We start from the raw sequence: 19896 nt of genomic DNA on the forward strand, positions 1-19896 counted from the left end.
CAAGAGAAATGTCCCAACAGGTGTTAGCTCTGATTCCATTCCTACCCGACTGCCTGTCCACACTGAGGAACAACTGAGCTCATGTGCTATAGGGACTCTGCAGTGCTCTGGGCTGACTTTCCATGGCCACCATGCAAACAGCTATCTGATATTCCTGCCAGTGCACAAATTTTCCTCCAACCCCATACCCTTGGGTGCTGGTTCAGGGCCCCATCAGGCTGTATGGCATGTCAGCAAAAGTGGCAGAGAATGGCTTTCCCCTTCTTCCTGCAGAACCCACCACCCATTCCTGATCCCTCATCTGCAGGCTACCCACCAAAATCAGGAATGAAAGCAGTTGTGTACTTGACACCCTTCCCACAAGCTCGTGTTACCCCCATGCTGTAGTGACTGCAGGATATGCACCACAGGGTAGGAAGTTTGAGAACAGAACTGCAGCAGCACTGCTCCCCCTCTGCACTGCTCACAGTAGTTTTCATTGCATGAGGTGTGAAGGGGTAGAGAGAGGAGGAAATTTGTCACTTTACCAGAGCTCTTACATAACTTGTATACCATGGCAAAGAAGAACTTGCCTGTTCATTTCATTGGACAGGCAGGGATGGGATCCATATTACTGTGTACATTTACACAGTCCTTGTTCCAGGCTATAAAGCACCACGCTGAAAGAAAGGAAGGTGCTGTGAAGCACAAGCCTTTCTATGAGATTCTAGTGGGACTGTGTTACGGCATGCTGCATGCACAGTCACTGGCACACAGATCAGCACTTGTACAGGCTGGGACTAGGAGGGAAGCTTCTGATGTAGCTATCTGTCACATGGAGGAGTTCCCCCACAGCTCATAACCACAGACATTTTTAAAAGCCTTTGCAACATACACCATCTCCTCTCAATCATGACCCAAGTGTCAGATACATCATGTTATTCCCATTCCACTATAAAAGCCTGCATGGAAAGAGTACACTGACCTGAACTGGACTCTGGAGCACTGACACAGAGATTTGCTTTTCAAAAGCACTAGAAACAAGTGACAGTACTCCAGTTTCTGCTTTTTGTAGTGATCTTCTGTGGGATGCATGCACAGGCTCTCAGAGTGGCTGGGGAGTGTGCTTCAGATACACTGTCATGTGTCCCAGAGCACAGATAGCCAACTGGGCAACATAAGCAAAAATAGTTCTCACCAGAAGATCTGTTCAAGCTCTATAGAATATGAATACGCCTGCCATGCTGTCCCAAAAGGATGATTGTTGCCCTTGCACTCCAAGAATGATTTTCATCCTTTCAAATTTAAGGTTGTCTGGCTTTTCAGTTCTCTTCATGCATCAATCATAATGCAAGCCTGTGAGACTGCCAGTGCTAGCCTGCTGCTGAAGAAATGTTCAGCCCTTTCATGGCACAGGATAATTTGCACCTGGCTGGATCTTCTGGAATTTTTCAACTCACTGTACCAAGAGAGATGAAGACTAATAGAAGAAGATGGGCGGACAACAACTGACATAGGGAAGTTAAATAAAGATTCCAAGCTAGAATGAGAGAAGAGGAAGGAGGAAGGAGTGCTGGAAATTCAAAGAGTCAGGAGCTGACAGTTGATAAATATGGCAGCAGATACTTAGCATTTGATTCATTTTATAGCATGCAAAGGACCTCAGGTTGTAACAGAAACACTTGTTGGTGTAAGAACTTTTTGATGTTCATGCATGTGAGGTAGAACTTGTGACAGTGGAGCCCACTTTGGATTGGCTCTTTAGATCCTTTTCAGGGGCAGGCATGCTTTTCACTTATATTTCAGAGAACAACTACTGGTATAGTTTTCTCCTAACTGTGGAAACCAAGAAGCTTTGCCAATAAAACTGACATGAACTAAGTGGAAATATTGAAGTCATCTGATTCAGAACTGTTCTGCTCTGAACCAAAATACTAATGCAATTTGGGCCAGTGAGTCCCTAAATTGCCTTTCCATGCTGTTGGAGTGGATCTCTGAAGGAGAATTGGAAAAAAAAGGGGAAAGAGGAACAGAGTCTTCAGTGTATTTTTCCCATTTGTCTAGCCTCCCAATATCCCTGTCTGCTCTTCTTGACACACTAGCTATTCTTCTCCTTCTCTCTTCTGTTTCTTCCTCTTTTTTATCTTTGTCTTTTGGAGCAACAAGCCCATTCTGGAAGATTTTACTATTTTTCATTCCCCCTTCAATGCCTGTCTCTTCTTCCTCATGATGTTATTCAGCCATTCTCATCTGGTATTCTTTGCTGAACCTTCTTCCTTCCTTCATCCTGTCCTCAGGTCTTGCCTGAATTCCATCATGATTTCCAGCTGCCTCTCTAGCACTCAGGCACTTCTTCCCTGTGGGTTCTCTCAGGCAACACTTCATACATAAATAGCTCCTATCAAGTACCCACTTGATGGTAAAGTACATCCTGCAGCTTCTGCATTCAACCATCTGCAATTATTTGGTCTCATCTGCTGTTACCTTAACTGACATTATCTTTTCTTCCCTGTCTCTATCTTTTAAAGAAAAGAACATTAGGCAAAGACATTTCTTTACTGCCCTCTGGTTAATGGGTTCCTAAGTTCAATATCTGTTTACTGCTGTAAGCATTTTGTGTAGAACAGCCTGGCTCCCTCACTTAGACCCAACAATTAACTGCTTGCTTGCTGTGTTCAAACAGTGTGATTTTTTTTTATATATTTTACCTGTAAGGCCGTGTTTCTGCTTGCAACACACCAGAGTGCTCTGCAAACTATATCCACAGCATGTACCCTGCAATCTGCAGCTGAACAAGATGTGTGGATGGTTCTTTTTTCACCACAGACAAGTCCAGTGCAGTCTCTCCTGATGATGCTTTCATATCTGATGTATTTCTTGGATGCTTGTGTGGTTGTAATTGGTTGTAATACTTGTAGAATGAGCTCTCTCATTGCAAAGTTGTGGAGAAGCTATTTTGTGTTCTTAGTCTTGCTTCTTTTCTCATAGGTAAATAATAGATCATAGAATCAGTAGGGTTGGAAAGGACCTCTGAGATCATCAAGTCCAACCCTTGATCCAACACTGCCATGGTTACTAGACCATGGCACTAAGTGCCCCATCCAGTCTTATCTTAAAAACCTCCAGGGAGGGAGAATCCACCACTTGCCTGGGCAGGCCATTCCAATGCCTGATTACCCTCTCTGTAAAGAATTTCTTCCTAATATCTAACCTAAATGTCCCCTGGCAGAGCTTAAGACCATGCCCTCTTGTCTAGTAACATCACAGTAAAGAAGGTGACAACTTTGCACACAATTCTGTTCACATGATCAACAGTGGATTTTTTCATGTTGAATTCAGCAACAAAAAACTTTAAAAAATATTTTTATTGTGTAGATGTCATGATGTCTGTCAGATGTGCATTGGGAAAAACCTTGGGTTTTTATTCTCCAGATGCTGTTTTTAAGTGACACAAATTGTCTACATGAATACGTGTTCTAACATTAGCAAGTTCTGTTACCTTAAAAAATATGCCAGAATTACCAAGAACACATTCATAAGTTCTTTCAAACCACCTTTTAAGTATTTAAGTTTCATAAATTAGGTTAGTGGTTTAAAATTCATGTTTTGTGATATGGGAATACAACTAATTTTCTTCAGGAAAATGAGAAAATTAAGTCTTCTCTTCTGAGACTTCCTTAGTTATAACATGGCTATGATGATATTCACCCTTTGATAATGCATATAATTTATTTCAACATAATTGTGACAGCTGAGATATCCAAACTGACAATTCACAATGTATCAACTTAATTAGCACTTGCAGTCCTCTTTGTGAAAATGAACAGTTCAGCTGAGTCTTGGAACAATAAGGTGATTCTAATTCAAAAGAAAACGAAAGAATGCTGAATTATTCCAGTAAAGCCCATAAAAATATACTGTAAAACTTCAGTTATAAGGGAATCATGAGTCATAGAACCACAGAATCACAACTTCATTGAGGTTGGAGATATGAGAATATCTTTAAACTTAAAGCAATATCAGCTAGGAGTGCAAACCAGGTTGCTTGTGGCTTTCTTTGGTTGACTCTCGAAAATCTGCAAGTATGGAGACTGTACAATCTCTCTAGGAAACGTACTTCAATGGGAGACTGTCCTTGTGGTGTAAAAGTTTTTTTCTTATATCCTCTTAGAAACTCTGACGTTCGTGTTCATTGTCTCTTGTCCTTCCACCCTCTTGGTGGCTCTCTGCTGAACTCACTTTCTTCTATTAACTCCTCTTTTTTTTGTGGAGAATCTGAAACTGTATGCAGTATTCCAGATGTGATCTAAGTGCCAAGCAGAGAGTGATAATCACTTCCCTGAATCTTCTGTCTGTGCTTAGTACGCCCCACAATACTGTTGTCCGTCTTGGCTGCCAGAACACGCTGCTGGCTCATGTACGGGTTGCTGTCTGTCAAGCCTCCCAGGTGCAGGACTTTGCATAGATTATCATAAAATTTCTTAATGTTCCTGTGGCAGCTTGTTCCTCCAGCCTGTCTAGGTCCCTCTGCATGACACACCTGCCCTTGAGCCTGTTCTTCCCAATTTGGTATCATTTGCAAGTTTCATGGGAGTGCATTCCATCACCTCCTCCAGGTCACTGAGCAAGACGTTGAACAGGACAGGTCCTGGTACAGAGCCATGCAGTACTGTAGTTGTTGCAGGCCTCTAGGTAGTGTGTGAGCCATTTGCTGGCAACCTCTGAGCCTGACCATCCAAGCAATTTTTTGCCCGTCTAGCTGGCCTCTCATCCAGGCTAAAAAGTTCTGTCTCGGTTACTAGACACAGTGTGGAAAAGCTTGGTTATGAAAAGTAGCACTTAAAAATAATGTCATAGGATGAGCAATCCTTGTTGCTCTGCCTCAGGGGTAGGTTCAGTCAGCAGGCTTGAATGTGAGAATGTGCAGACAGACACTGATTCCCAGTGGGCATATGCAGTTGGGATGCTTTCTTTAGGTGTAGAGCCAAGTTCACTCTTTTTTCCCCCTCCCTTAGTCAAGAACTGATCATGGCTAATACCCTTTAAAATATTTATAATTCCTCTATTTATGTATTATTACTGCATTGCAGGGCATCTGGGCTTTTTACATGACCTTTTCTTGTAAGGGTTTGTGGTTGTGGTATTGCCGTAGTCTCATATCACTCATTTGAGGTTGTGATAACAGTAAAGGTACTCTCTGGGTTTGATGTTGAGGCTGGATTTCTGTGCAGAGAACACAAGAATCAAAGGTGAACGTTCATGCCTACAACTTGGGCGCAATAAAACCAAGTCCTGGATTTTAGTTTGTGCATATTTTCTGGTTTACTCTTTTGGGCAATCTATACAAATTAGGATTCTATGGAATGTAGAAATGTAGGATTAGCTAGGATTTTGGAATAGCCAAGTAGGTGACATCACTACTAAACATTGCACACAGTGGCATGTTCCTGTAGGAAGAATACAGACTATGCCAGTCCAAAACAGTCTGCAAGCTAAGAAAGTAGAGGAGGGGGGGAAGGAAATTGAACATTTTTTTCCTCTCTCTCTTCCCCCATAAAACTACGTAGTTATTCCTGCACTGCCTACTGAAAATTACCTTGGGCCCAAAGTATCCCCTGTGATCTGCACCAAGACAGTCTCAGCGATAATGTTATTTAATGTGGATCAAAATCACCGCTGGACACATTTAAACAGATAAGAGGAAGGATGGTTGCAAACCAGTACTTGTACCATACCTTGATGCTATTTTAATTGCAAATACAGATACAGTCACAGTGGATTCTGATGGAGGAATCAATAATTTTTGAGGCTTAGCCCTGAGACAGTCACCAAGTTGCTCAGGCACATCAGGAATTTGATAGTCAGCAGCAGCACAGGCCAGCAGTTTTAGGTGTGCGGGAACTTGTAAAGCACATAAGACTGTGAAGTTTAGGTACTTCTTGGAAATGCATTTTTTTAGGTCAGTAATTGTGCCAAAAAAAATAAGTACCTAAATTCCAACTGGATCCTTATTTGGTTATCTAAATCTTCTCCTGGCACTTCCTTTATTGTCCAGTTCTTTTTCCCCAGTATGAGTAGCAGTAGAGACAGAGAGAGGGTGCTTGTAGATAACAACAGAGTTAAAATACAAGGAAGTTTTCCAGCTCACTAGGATGAACTTTGGATAAGAACCCTGTTCATGGTTTACTTTCCCTAACTGCTTCAGTGTTTTGTGGTAGTGTATTTTTATGAACTTGAGCATGGAAATGCATTTACAGGTCTCAGCAAATGACAGATATATTTCTTAATTGCCACTTTTCACTGATGAAACAGATGACAAGACTCTTTGTATACAACAACCCTTACTGGGTAAAGGATGATTAGATAAGAAGAGCATTTAGACTAACCAAACAGGACTCTAGAAACCATGAAATATGACAGGTGTTCACTATCAAGCGTTGGAATAAACTGCCCAGAGTGGAATCGCCATCCCTGGAAGTGTTCAGAAGGTTTGGGGATGTGCTTTAATGGTGAACACAGTGGTGCTGGGTTAACGGTTGGACTCGATCATCTTAGAGCTCCTTTCCAACCTTAATGATTCTATGATTTTATCTTTGTAAATGTATCATATTTGTTTATTATTTGATATTTAATGGCTTTCTATCAGAGTTATAGGTTAAAAATATACATAATGCAAAGGATATGCACAGTGGCTAAAATAAAATTATGTGAAGATTGATGAAAGCTATGAAGTGCTGAATCTTAAGCCAAAACAAAAGGTGGTTTTTTGTGCTTCCAAAGCCAAACATTTTATCATTGCAAAATTCCATAAAATGTTGCCAGTAAAGATAATGCTTACAGAACCTTAGGACAGCAGATTATCTTTCTGTATTTCAATCTTCCTAAATGTTGTTAGATTAAATAATTGCTAATAATTGTTACAGCTTCTGTTTTTGTAGATGCAACTGGCAATTTAATGTTGCTGAAATTATTGATTTTTTAGCAGCAAACATTCTATTATTCACCTGGTTTATTTTAGCCTAGATACTGTGCATAACCTCTGGGCTTCTAAAGCATCCGTGTAACTGAAGAACTTGGTAACTTTTAGCCACCTCTGAAGACAGAACATTATTTCCCATTTATTTTAGAATTGTGTAAGACTTTGTGGTTTAATCCTTATCAGTCCCTTTGAGTCCTTTGCTTGATCAGTCACCTTCATCTTTGTAGGTATTTCACCACGAGAACAGGATTCAAATGCTTTCAACTCTTAGGAACTGGCACAAAATCCCTGAGTATCATGACACACTTGTGTCACTGGCAATTTAAAAAACAAAATTCAGATATTTTAAAGAGGCAGCTGTGTAAATTAGGAATAAACCTGCCACGTGTGTATGTACTAGTTTATCCTAAGTATAACAGTTAGTTAATTGCATTCAGTTTACTGATTTTTGAGAGGTGCTATAGCTAAACTTGCTATTCTGGTAGACGTAATGTTGTTTATTAAACTGCTACTGCTGCTGAGGGACAATCTCACAGTCTGTTTTATTCATCTGTCATTCATCAAAGGACAACAAAGATAAACAAAAGGTGATGTCATCACTGTGCATTCAGCCATCACAAAGATGCTCTACTACAGTTACCAGCATAATATGGAACAGAAAGAAAATGTACACCACCACCTGTAGGCTGACCACCTGCTCCTGAGAGGGACTTGCACAGCAGTGCTGTCTCCTCCTTCCAACAGTGAGATGGAGCTGACCATGATGCTAATAAGGGAAACCAGAGATGTGTCAGTTGTCTGTTCCACCTGTCCCAATGGACCTGTGCTTTTATGGAACCTTCTATAACCATAGTGATACATACACATTCTCTTACTATTTACCTTTCTCTCAGTAAACTTTTAGAGCTGATGCTTCAAACTTCTGGTTTCATTTCTTCATAGGGGTGGTCAATGTTATCCCAATACACTATTGTAAGGATATCTCCTTTCACTCTCAGACCCTTTGTACAGCAGAGTGAACATGTCAGTAATTCTGTAAGATATTTTCTAATGAAGTTGCTTATTCTTCTCCTAGTGCTTTTGTCTCATATCAGGTTTTGGGATCTGCTTTTCATTAAGCAAGCAGTCTCCTAAATTTTAAGATAAGTGTATGCTGGTGTCTCATCCCCTTGTGCACTAAGCAGTCAATTGCCACATAAAGGCACCTTTCATGTGATACCTGAACTGCTTACAAAAGACCTGAAAATGTGCAGTGTGTGAAACTGAATTTAAAACTACAGTGAAAGCAGGAGTCATGAACAGAACCACACTGAATGTCCAGGGAATGCAGGAGCAGAGTTAGCCTTTTCTTTTGGCTCCTTTCCTTGTCAGAATAGAAAATGCTGATGGAGAAGGGTTGTTGTGTTTCCTATTAACTTCACTCCCATTCCTAGGTGTAATTCTGCATCTGGTTATAATACTTCAATGACTTCTGCTAGCATATCTTAGTGAAGGGACACAGGTGGCAGTTTGTTCTTTAGGAAGATGATTCAATTGGTATTGTAAACAAAAGGCCAAAAGCAAATGATTTTCAGCTGTCAGCCACAATGGTGACATTATGTGTTGCAATTATGTGAAGTGTTCCTCTGACATGCAGTTACGAGGCAATAGCATGGCTAAACAGAATCAGCAGAGAGGTTTGCATTCACCAGCATTGTGAGTGGGGCTTTGGCACCATTTTTGCTTATCAGGTTTTACCTGAAGTATAAAATTACATAGTAGATGTGAAACCTGAAATGGTAAGCTGTGCTCCCGTCCTGCCTGTCATTCAAATCCATTACCCCGAAGAAGGTAGTGTAAGACCTAAACAGATGAAGTAGCCACCTTTTGTAAAGAAGCTTAGGTGGTTTCGAGTCTTCTGTTTGGAGAGGAGAAAGCTGTGGGGATGTGCTCAAGGTTTACAAAATCATGACGGGTTTACAAAATGGAGATAAATGCATGCCAGACTTATTCGAGAAGTCCCACAAGATTGGAAAGAGGGAGCTGTACTTTAAAACAGATAAAATCAAGTAGTGAACCAATGGAAGTTTACTGTTACCACAGGAGTCTGTGAAGAGCAGAGACTATTGACAGGTTTTCAAAAAGAGATTGGACAAATTAATGGACAACAAGCTGATAGACACTATAGGGAATAGGCAGACAGGGATGAGAAGATCTACTCTAAACTGCCCTACTCCAATAACTATGGACACTGGATGGAAGGGAGAAAGAAATAAAGAATAGACCACATAGCTGAGCTAGATGGACTATCTTTGTGAGGTCATAGGCTGTCTCTTGTGGTCTAATGTCTGCTTCCAGGTTTTTGCCCAGGTCATGGCACCTGTTAGTGATGAACTTCCCTATGCAGCCATAGATACCTCTTAGTCCGTCACCAACTTAGTTCTCAGATAATAAGTCATCATCTCTTCTGTCATGTGCAAATACCCCTCTCTTCCTATTGCTGCAGAATGGTAAATGATTTTCTATAAAGACACTAGGGTACCTATTTGAGTGCTTTCTAAATGTGCAGCTGGACTGCTTTTTCTGGTGTGCAGCCGGATCTCCCCTGTGGAATGCTACGCAGATTGTCTCTTTTCCTATCACTCATGGACAACAGAAAAACTAACCTTTTTTGTGTATTTCAAAATGCTGCTGAATATTTCCTTTCCTGTATTTAAGCATCTTTTACCACATCTCATGAGACAGCTTTCATTCAGATTTTATGTTACTCTCCTCTGAACATTAATTTGTCTCCATCTCTATTAAAAAAATTATTTCAAAAAGTGTTCAAAGGGGGACATCATACTCCATGCATAACCTCACATACTGGTGAGGAGAAAGTTTGAAATTAAGAAAGTGAGATAATATCAGGCTCTGGAGAGAGCCCCACAATGTTGATATGTCTCACCTTGTTGACAGGAAACCATTCGTACCAAATCCCTGAGTCTTATTTTAGAACTGGGTCTGCATCCATCATACAGTGCTGTCACCTAGACCATGTTTTCCATTTTTTTGTGTGAGAATGTTGTGGGTGACTGTGCTAGAAAAATCATGTTCAAATCACATCAAAGGCTAGATAACCTGGCATGAAATTAGTCTGGCTTGATACAATTTCTTCATGACATACAAGGATTGTTTCTCATTGGTGTATTATTTACTAGGTAGTTGTAAATTGTTTGTCATTTATTACACTCCAGTATTGTTTTGGATATTGAAGTTAGGCTGAGTTGTTTAATTTCTCCAGTGTAATCTTATTTCCTTTTTTTATATCTGGGTCTTCCATCATCGTCAAGGGCATCAACCCTGCCTCTGTATCCCTCCGGAAGTTCAGCCTCCTCAGGCTCACAGTCTCTTTTCCTTCACTTTTATGGCTCCTCTGGCCTGCACTGTGCTAACAGTCTCATGACAGTCACATATCTCAGGCACTGTCAGTTATTCATCCTCTCTTTCTACTTCTAAATAACCCTGGTGTATCTCACTAAGCACCAGCCACTTGTTAAGTGTTAAGGGAAAACCCCTTCTTTCTCTTTCCTGGAGCATTTCATATCATTGGGAGTAGCCCCTGGTGAATAATCACTTTGCTCTTCCCCTACAAATCCACTTTTTCTGTGATATTTATTGACCTCAGCAGAGGTCAGGCTTTTGAGACCATTGACTGTTACACTGGAGATCTTCCTTTTACTCTGTGGTCCCTCTGTATTGACCCATTTCTCTTGTCACAGACTTGAGTTTACTTGCATGGATGTATTTTCCTCTGCATGTTTTTCCTTTGCTAAACACAAGGTCTGTGACAAGGATACTGGATACTCCTGGATACTGTCACAGCACATGTAATGGTTAATGACAGAGTAGCAGTTGAGGAATCAGTTTACAAGGTAAAACCAAATATGATGGTGGTAAATTTCTTAGTATATTAACTCATATAGTTTCATAGTAAAAGAAAAAACAAAACACAAATAAAATGTGAATTCCAAATGGAAGATGTTGTTTAATTGCTCCAACGTGTACTAAAAATACTCTGCTAGCCATAATACATCTCTCTTTATTTGAAAAATGTATTTTGAGTTCTTTCACAGTTCTTCTAGATTCCAGTAACACCTAGTTAATCTGAATAAAGCATACTGTTCTCCTAGCATATGACTTTAGATCTACAAATCAACTGTCAGCCATGACGTGACATTTCAAAGCTTCTATATAATTTAAGAAAATCAGCTCCTAACAATACTAAAACATCTTACTGAAATACACTAAGTTAGTAATATTCCTGGGGGAAAAAAATGTTTGCTTACAGTTTGTCCCTCTTCTGGTATTTCTGTTTAATCTCATTCCCTATATCTATAGTTTTGCTTCCAAGAAATAATGTGACAGTCATTAAAGTAAACATTCCTTCTAAAATCTGTCAATCACTGTCGACATTTTTTCTATGTTTTATAACATTTTGCACTTCTAGAAACACAATCTTTCCATCCTTTGCTAAATGTCACAGATAGTATAAAATACTATTCTAAGTAAAATAGTTTTTTTCACTTTTTAAAAAAGCACAAATTTATATCCCAGAAAAAGAGAAAGTAAGTGATAGTTCTGTATCTTTTCAAGTGTTGCAAAAATCAGAATACAATATTAGTAAGACATGTTTCCAACACAGCCGTGTCTCCTCTAAAAGTCAGAAGTTTCAATTATTTACTATTGCAGGTTACTCTCTAAATTCATTTGTCTTGAGTTAAAAGCACAGCAAACAGAACTGAAACTATGATGATAGCTTGAACAATTTCTGTTCTGCCATGGAACAGTGTTTTCTTTCTTCAGTGTCCCTTCTGAGGCTTTTCAAAGCTAATCTGTTACAAAGTAAAGCTGCTCATTTATTTCTCAAGGGTTTTTTTTTATTCCCTGATAAGTTCTTTTAAAAATTTAAAAATATATAATAAAACTATTCAGATTTGGTTTAAAAAATATTATTATTCATGTCATCTAAGAAACAGTTGGATGAAATGTCTTTTTAGGCTACCTTAAATATTTTTGATGAAGCACTTCTCTGTTGAGAAAATTTTACTTCATTGGAATCAAAATATTAATGGAAATGTATTATCTTGATAGACTTAATTGGGAGTGCCAAGCATGCCCGAGGTTTCAATCACACTCATTCTATTCATTTGTGTAGGTGTGTGGACAACAACTGACTTGGATTGGCCAATCCAAATTTCTTGATTATCCTTTGTGCAAAATGACCCCTCTCTTTATACAAAATGTGAAGAACATTATTTGTGTAATTAAAAAATACTCATCTGGCAATATCCTTGAACACTTGAATTTACTACTCATCTCAGAGATTTACATTTCAAAAGCAAATATATTTCAGAAGTTTTTGCTTTGTTTATTTTGGTTTTATCTGAGAAATATGTTCCTTTTTTCCTAGTAATAGAGAAGCTTGGATTACAGTTTCTAAATTGCTATGCATAGAGCAATTCCAAATAGCATGCAAATTTGCTTCAGAACGAAAGTGGCATTGTTGACAAACAATTTGAATGCAGTGTTATGGCAGTACTAAGAAAGCTTCTTTCAATCTTCACAAAAAGTTAAGCAGGAAAAATATAAAGTATCTGTCAGTCACTGGTGTGGGGAATTTTTCAAAAGTGCTTAAGGCAGTTCTTTGCAGGTTTTAAGACATTGCTTTAGTGAGGATTTCCATTTTCAATCAAATATGTGTCTCTGAGTTCTGCATACATGACTGATATTAATCAGCTGCCTACATTTGTTGTCCAAAGACTGAATCACTCCAAATCAGAAATAAACCCTGATCTAAGTTTTAATACTTCGCATGGAGAGACTCTGGGATTTTCACTTCTGCTTCCCTAGAGGTGCCTGCCAAAAGATAGCATTTCTTATTGCCAGTCAGTCCTCCGTAGAAGGCATCAAGAATGGCTGAAATTAGTCATTCACCAATGTGACTAGCAGGAACAGCAGAAAATTAAGAGCTCTGGTTATGATTGTGCTCCTGTTGTTCCATACCTAGTGTGTTAGCTCCCCTGCTTGACTGCAGGTTTCCTGGTGAAATGCTAGTCTAGTTTGATTCTTCATGTGTGTTGTCTTTCCAGCAGAGGTGTTGAAAAAGGGGATTTCAGAAAATTCCATGGTATGTGCTGAAGTGCCAGCCACACTTCTGAAGGATGGGGCTTTTAGTAAAAGTAGAGACTGGAAATATAAAAAAAGTTTCTGCTGCTGCAAGCCAGACAGAGGTAATGGAAACAGTTGTGCCTGTGTCTCCCTTGGTGAACCATTCTTTTCAATCTTTCTTCTGAGACAGACTATCAGCAGTGATGAAACTGTTTGGAATTGAGAGCTACATCCCCAGGCCAGCTGAAAAGGACACAAAACACAGGATTCAAAGGTAGATCATCCTCCAGGCTCTTTGTGGTTCCTGTTACAGAGGGATGACATCTGTGTCCCAGTTTGCAGAACACTTCAGCTAGAAAGTGATATCTTTGCCCCATCCCCTGAAATACAGGCCAGTCATTTTCAAATTCTTTCCTTTTGTCAGTGGTCTAAGACCTGTGTTATATGCAGCCATATGTGATTTTATCCTAAATTTTGACACACAAAAAATCAGTCACAGTCCTTAGAAAATAAAGGTTAAAAAATGTTTGATGTTGACCTGAGCAAAAAGAACAAATCCCAACAGTGCTAAGCCATTGTGGCAGAAGGATGAAAACTTTTATTTTCCTGGGTTTGGGGTTTTTTGGGGAGGATGGCTTATTATCATGATCTTTCAAGGTAATACTTATCTAAAGACATGTCAATTACAGTGCTTTCTGCTCATAATAATGAAGAAATTCCAGAAAGGTAAAGGATTCATAATATTTTGGTTTTAGCAGTGTCTTTGACCAGTCCACTCAGCAGCGTTTCTCTTTTTTCCCAAATGTCACACTATTGAACAGCATTCTGGTCTCAGCTTCCCATGCTAAAATGAGAAGTTTAAAATTCTCTTTAGTTTTTTTCCATTCCCTTCTATTGTAAGCAGGAAATGTGTTTTGGAATGGCAAGGACTTCAGTGTCTCTAGTAATCTGTCATTGGAATTCCAACATGGTCATGTTCATCCTAAGAATCAGGAAAATTTACAAGAACTGCAGAATTTCAGTAGGAAGGTATCACTGAATACATAAACAGCAAGTGTATGGGGCAAGTTCTTTGTTCTCTTTGGCCGTGTGAGCAATGACAGACTTCCACTGCCAGAGATAGCATGTGTGCCACAGCTGACCCTACCCCTTGTGGACATTCCTCCCTTCCCACCCCAGGACTGTGGGTGAACTGGCACCCATGGAGGTGCAAGTCTCACAAACAAAATATGTCAGTGAAGCAGACTGAGGAGATAATTTGGTTAAAAAGAGTTAGTTGAGCTCTCCAGCGGGATAATAATCTGTGCTCCTCCTAGTTCTCCATGTGATAAAAATAAAAGATTTTTCCTTGAGATTTAGTCACTCTTGCAAGTAGAATATATTAAATCCATTTCCTTTACCTTTGTCCCTTCTTCCATGTGTAACCTCGCTAATGTCATTTAGTATCAGTTTGCTTCACATTAAGTCAGTTTGAAGTTTTTAATGGACTTCATAGCTCTTCTTGCTGTTCAAGTGCTCTCAGCAACACAGAGTCATGCAAATCTCTGCAAGTTAATAACCATTCATACAGCCTCCTAAAATGTTTTAGCCATTTCTAAATTTATCATTTATTACAGTGCTACGGACACTAAGGGTATCAAATTATTAAGAAAATTGTTATCAGAGATTTAGTTAAAAGGAAACTTTCTCCTTCTATTAGCTTTAGCACTAAGAAAAGAAAATACTTGTTTCTAGGTGTATCCAAGCTGAAGTGACTTGAAATCTGCCTATTTCAATCTGCCTATTTCGATCTGCCTATATATTACTTCTCATATAAGTATATATTTGTAAATACAAGTCTCTCAGTCAGGCTCTATGCAGAACTTTACCATTTGGTAATAGAAATAAAAAGAAAGGAATATGAAAACAGAAATAAAATGGTATCCTATAGAATATGTCATTCAGTGAACACTGTTCCTAGTAGAGTGTCTGTCTCAGTAACCAGCTCTCCATCAAATCTTGAGGGAACATCTAAGGTAAAGTAATGTATAGAAGACTATTGGTTTCAATAGTTTGATAAAAAGAATATATCTGAAAATGAGTTAATTTTTTTCTTGGAAAGTGGAGGACTAGATGCTACGCTATAATTGAATTGCTCCAGAAACTGAAGCCCAGATCTTACCTCTCCATAATATGGGGACACGAAAAACCTGAATCGAGATCTGTACTTAATTCTGTGCATAGAGCTTTTTTTTATTTTTTTGTTTCATCACATATTGAAAATGCAGATATTTATTTGAGCATCAAATTCTGTCCTTTATTTATGCTCCTATGATAGTTTTCGAAAATAACTGATTTTATCCAATGTCACGTAACTGTTGTCCACAAATGTAATGTTTTAAACTCTTTATAAGGACTGAAAAGAGGCATTTTGAGAACTGTTCTCTGCCTAAGCACACCTGCATCCCCAAAGCTTCAGTTAGCATCTTCACAGTCTTAACTATGCACTCAGTACTTTTATCTACCTAATAAGGGTTTGTGGTGACATGAAACTGTGCAAGCAAAATGGTTGCTGATATTCTTCTGAGAAAGTGATTGAGGATCTGAGATAGTGATTAAGAATCAATATGAAAGGACTCTCTTGAAGCTGCACTTGCTGCCACTTTTAATACTAGTTACTACTACTACTACAGTTGGGTGATCGAGTTATTATCTAAAACGGAGAAACCCTGCCTTGAACTGCAGAGCTCTGACAGACATCCAGGACTCTATGAGAGATAGTGCTGAAATGTTGTTCATAATTAGTTCCTTGAGTTGCCACTACTTTAAAAATTGGCTTAGGTTAAACCAATATCAACAATGTGCATGTCTGCTAGTTAAGGCAAGCAGGTGTATCTAGCTATGAGACTTAGCATGCGTGTAGAAAGGATCGATGAAGAGTGACAGAACCTGAGTGCTGCTGCATGTGGATGTTAAATATTTCCTGTTTCTAAATTAAGCCATCTATCATCTCTACTTATCTATTAATTGGTGCTTATAAGCCCTTATGCTGCATGTGCAAGGAAAGATCTCCACAGTAAATGTGGTAAGAACCTGAAGTACACAGCACACAATGCTGTGTTCAGAAATACAGAGTAATGGCCCAATTCATGATCCATGGTCTTGTTAAATTTGGCTCCTGTTGGTTTCAGTATAGAAGAATATGAAAATGCAGGCCTAAATCTGACTCCCTTAAATTATCTCTGGCTTTTCTGATTGCGATGACACTTCACTGCATACTCAGATTTACATATGTATTTATATCTTCTTTTGAATAAAATTTTCATGAAAGGGACTATTAGTCAGAGTATGCAGAATCTGACTTTGTGAAACCAGAATCTATAATCCTGATCCATCCTTTTGTATAAATTATCCCAATTCATAAAAGACTTAATCCTGGATTGAAGGATGACTGCATATGGATTTCTTTGTAGCCAGGGTTTGGTGAATTAGCAACTTAAGAAGAAGACTTGAGCTCCCCTTTTGTGTGCAATGGTGGTTTGGCTGATGAAACATGCAAATGACTTTATAAATCTGCTTTTACATTAATCAGTGTTTAGTCAGCAAGTAGCTCTGTCTCAATTCATGGCTGTTGTCATGCTGTCCACTTCAGTGGAACTCAAGATATGTTCACTGCCCCAAACTAGTATTCTGTCTGTGACATAGCTGCTTGGAGTCAGTTACACCTGGATGGATGCTGGTGTCAAAGGGAGTGAGTGCGAAACCTGGGACCTGCTGCCACTAATTGCAGGCTTTAATTGACTTCACTGGATATTGGAAAATGACCATACATTCAAAAAGACCAAGCTCTGGGACTCAGGACAGTCTGTCTTTTCACAGCCTTCTTATCTGATATCTGATAGATAAAGGTGGGGGAATTGATGTGGCGTAGTTTCTTCTGCTCCTCTTGGAAGGAAAATGGGTCCGGCTGCATCTACACTGATGATATCATTTGAACTGTCAGGTAGTTTTAATGCAACACCTTTCCACTCACTACTCGTGCCTTGGTGTCCTCTCTGATTTGGTTCTGAGGTTCTAGTTTTGGTGCACATGAACGTGTCCTACACACTGGAGTTGTGCTTCAGTGCTTGGGGGAACATTAGGACTGGAGCTCACGAACCTGTCCCCAAGGGCATACCTAATCTGCATGTGCCTACAAAGGATTCTTAACCATCAACAGCTCACAAAGGATCCTGACACACTTCCTGTCCTCCATAACAGAATAAAGAGCATATATGCTTTCCTGTTAGCTCTTGACATCAAGCCCCTAGTCCTTTAAAACCCTGCTGCTCCAGCCTCCTCCATCCATCCTTGTGGTTTGAAATGCTCAACCTTTATCTTCTGTGCTGAACCACATGCTTAACCCCTTATTTCTTTCACCACTTTTTAAAATTATTCCTTTTTCTCCTTCTCTTTTTTGCACTGATAACATCTATGGCCCCTCAAGTGTCTCAGAAAACTAGCACAGTGTAACCTGTGTCCCTGGGGAAATAGTACATCTCATAAATTTGAGCAGTGAGAGAGACAGAAGTGTCTGCAGAAACAGTGTAATTCTGTGGCAATATCAGGAGATATTGCCTTATGAGCACCAGGAGCTAAAGTAGGACTTGTGAGCAGTGCAAGATTAGTGGAGACAATGAAAGTTGCATTCCAGAAGATGAAACACTGCACCATACTTTTGGGCTGATATAGAAGACATGACTGTTCTGGAGAGTTTGAAGATGTCTTTGGATGGGAGCATAGCACAAAGCCTTCCACTCATCTGTTAGTCTGGGCACCATACAGTCTAGAGGACCATGCAGGGCAGTCTGGAGGAGAGCATGATCTCCAGTGCCACTCCATCATGCCTTCTCTTCCTGGATCTGTCTGAATATCACTGAGGAGTATATCTAGGGATACCTCTTTGGCCTGCTCCCACCACAACCACCTTCAACAGTCCCATGAACCAAAGTCTGACCAGGTAAGTGAAGAGTGTTTTAGGCACATCTTTTGATTTGAAGGACAGGCAGTGCACAAGGCTTCTAGGTGGAGTCTGAGGTTTGGGCTCAGAGCTGTGGTGAAAAAGCTGTTTGTCATTTGTCTGCTTAACAGGGTTACAGCATAAAAATGTGCCTTTAGAACCTTAAAATTCCCCTAGGGCTGTGAGCTGTGAGAGAAGTCTTAATGCATAATAATATTTGAAACTGCTTGCCCTGAATGGCTGCCTGGCTCAGCCTTGACAACTGCAGCATCTTGTGAGAATAGAATTCCCCCATTTTCCCAGAATAAGATCCTGTCTTCTGCCTTCTTCCCTCTCTGAGCACAGCAGGTTAAGGGCTGATGACATGACACAACGTGCAGCAATGCTTGGTGTTGGGGCAGCAGTGAGAAGTTTCCAAGAGAAAGAAGCTTAGCACAGTGAGTGCTGAGAGGAACTGAGTAAGCTTTGGTGGTGGTTCTGGGCCCACACCAAGCTCATCCTCACAGGTCAGTGCAGGAGGACAGCAAAGACTTCGAATCCTCTGTTGCTTGCTCCAGACTTCCAGGTGTTGTGACTACTCCTTTAGATAGTCCATGATGGTCAGATTGTTTTGATGCCAGTATGCTGGTTTTACTGTTTGGCTACATTACTTCCCACAATGCTTATCCCTGGACTTCTTGCCTAGTTCTCTTCCCCTTATGATTTTAATATCTCTAACACTCATCTCTTCCAGTGCATAAGTTATAGGCATTTTCCCTTCCTCTTCCATCCAACTTCTCCCCTTTAATAAAGTTTTCCTATTGGCTTCATCAATTTTGCAGTAAACATTTGCAGTTGGAGAGGGAGCACCCTTGCTTCCAGAGTCTCAGATTTTCATCTCCTGTTGTGCTAGAAGTCCCTGTTCTCATGCTCTTGCTGTACCTCCTCCTGTGCAATGTGGGGCTTAGGCTCTGGATCCTGGAGAACCTGTCCCTCTCTGGTGCAAACTCACTGGTGCCACACAGTCTGCTTACCTGACTGTTTCTCTGGCAGCTCAGCAGCTCAAGCAGGGTTTACTACACACTGCTGAGGTCACCATTCCTCCAACCCCAGGCTCAGGGCCACCCTGGGCTCTCCCTGTAGCTGGAGATGTGGGTGGGTGCAACTGCTTTGAGGAGCTGAATCCTGCTCCTAGTATTCTGACATGACAGAGGTGTGCCTTCCACTGCTTCCAGCTCTGTAAGTGGTACACACTCTATAGCTTCTGGTTATACTGTCAGTAATATATGCATAACTGATGGCAAAATGGATTCTAGAGGGTGGTATGTCTTATTATTCTTTGGATTTGTTTATAGTAAATACCTCTCTCATTCCAAGAATTATTGCTGTCATATTAATACTAAAATTACATACTAAATGGTGTAGTAATATATTTTTATGACAGGGTACCAGACTTACAAGATATCAGTCTAAATATACTGAGCTACAATATGTTCCAGCGATTCAGTTCTTTAAATGTACCTCTTGCAATATGACTGAATCAGGCTGAGATGGGTGTAGGGAAAGGATGAAGGTTCTATCAGTGTATGGTGAAAGATAGTCTTACAGCAGAGGGAGTGAAGACCTATTTCCTGCTGTGCTAGAGGTTACAAGTGCAAACTCAGACAAATCAATGTAAAATATCATTGACTTCAGCGGCCTAAGTTAGAAGGGCTAGTTCTGGAAAAGGGATTTAAGTGTTTTACAGCATGAACAGCTAGATTAATTGCTCCTATTTCACCTATTTTGTACTACTCAGAGAGGTCTCATCCATCCCTTTTCCCCTGAAACCTCATCTTAACCTGATGCCGAG

The 19896-nt window shown here is 39.9% G+C and overlaps 1 protein-coding gene across 4 annotated transcripts in view; it reads left to right on the forward strand.

The window, feature by feature from the left end:
- The window catches only part of CALCR (calcitonin receptor), a 159278-nt gene that overhangs the window by 39251 nt on the left and 100131 nt on the right, over positions 1 to 19896 (forward strand). Inside the window, exon 3 of one of the 4 annotated variants that reach the window (XM_039388623.1) lies at positions 13278 to 13361. The exons of the other annotated variants lie outside the window; for them this stretch is intronic. Within the exon in view, the coding sequence (XP_039244557.1) occupies positions 13291 to 13361 (71 nt within the window). The 5' untranslated portion in view covers positions 13278 to 13290. The remainder of the gene's footprint in view (positions 1 to 13277; positions 13362 to 19896) is intronic. 4 annotated transcript variants of the gene reach the window in all.

This window comes from Pipra filicauda, unplaced genomic scaffold, assembly GCF_003945595.2.
Source record: "Pipra filicauda isolate LSUMZ 115617 unplaced genomic scaffold, ASM394559v2 scaffold66_size7647185_pilon, whole genome shotgun sequence".
NCBI lineage: Eukaryota > Metazoa > Chordata > Aves > Passeriformes > Pipridae > Pipra > Pipra filicauda.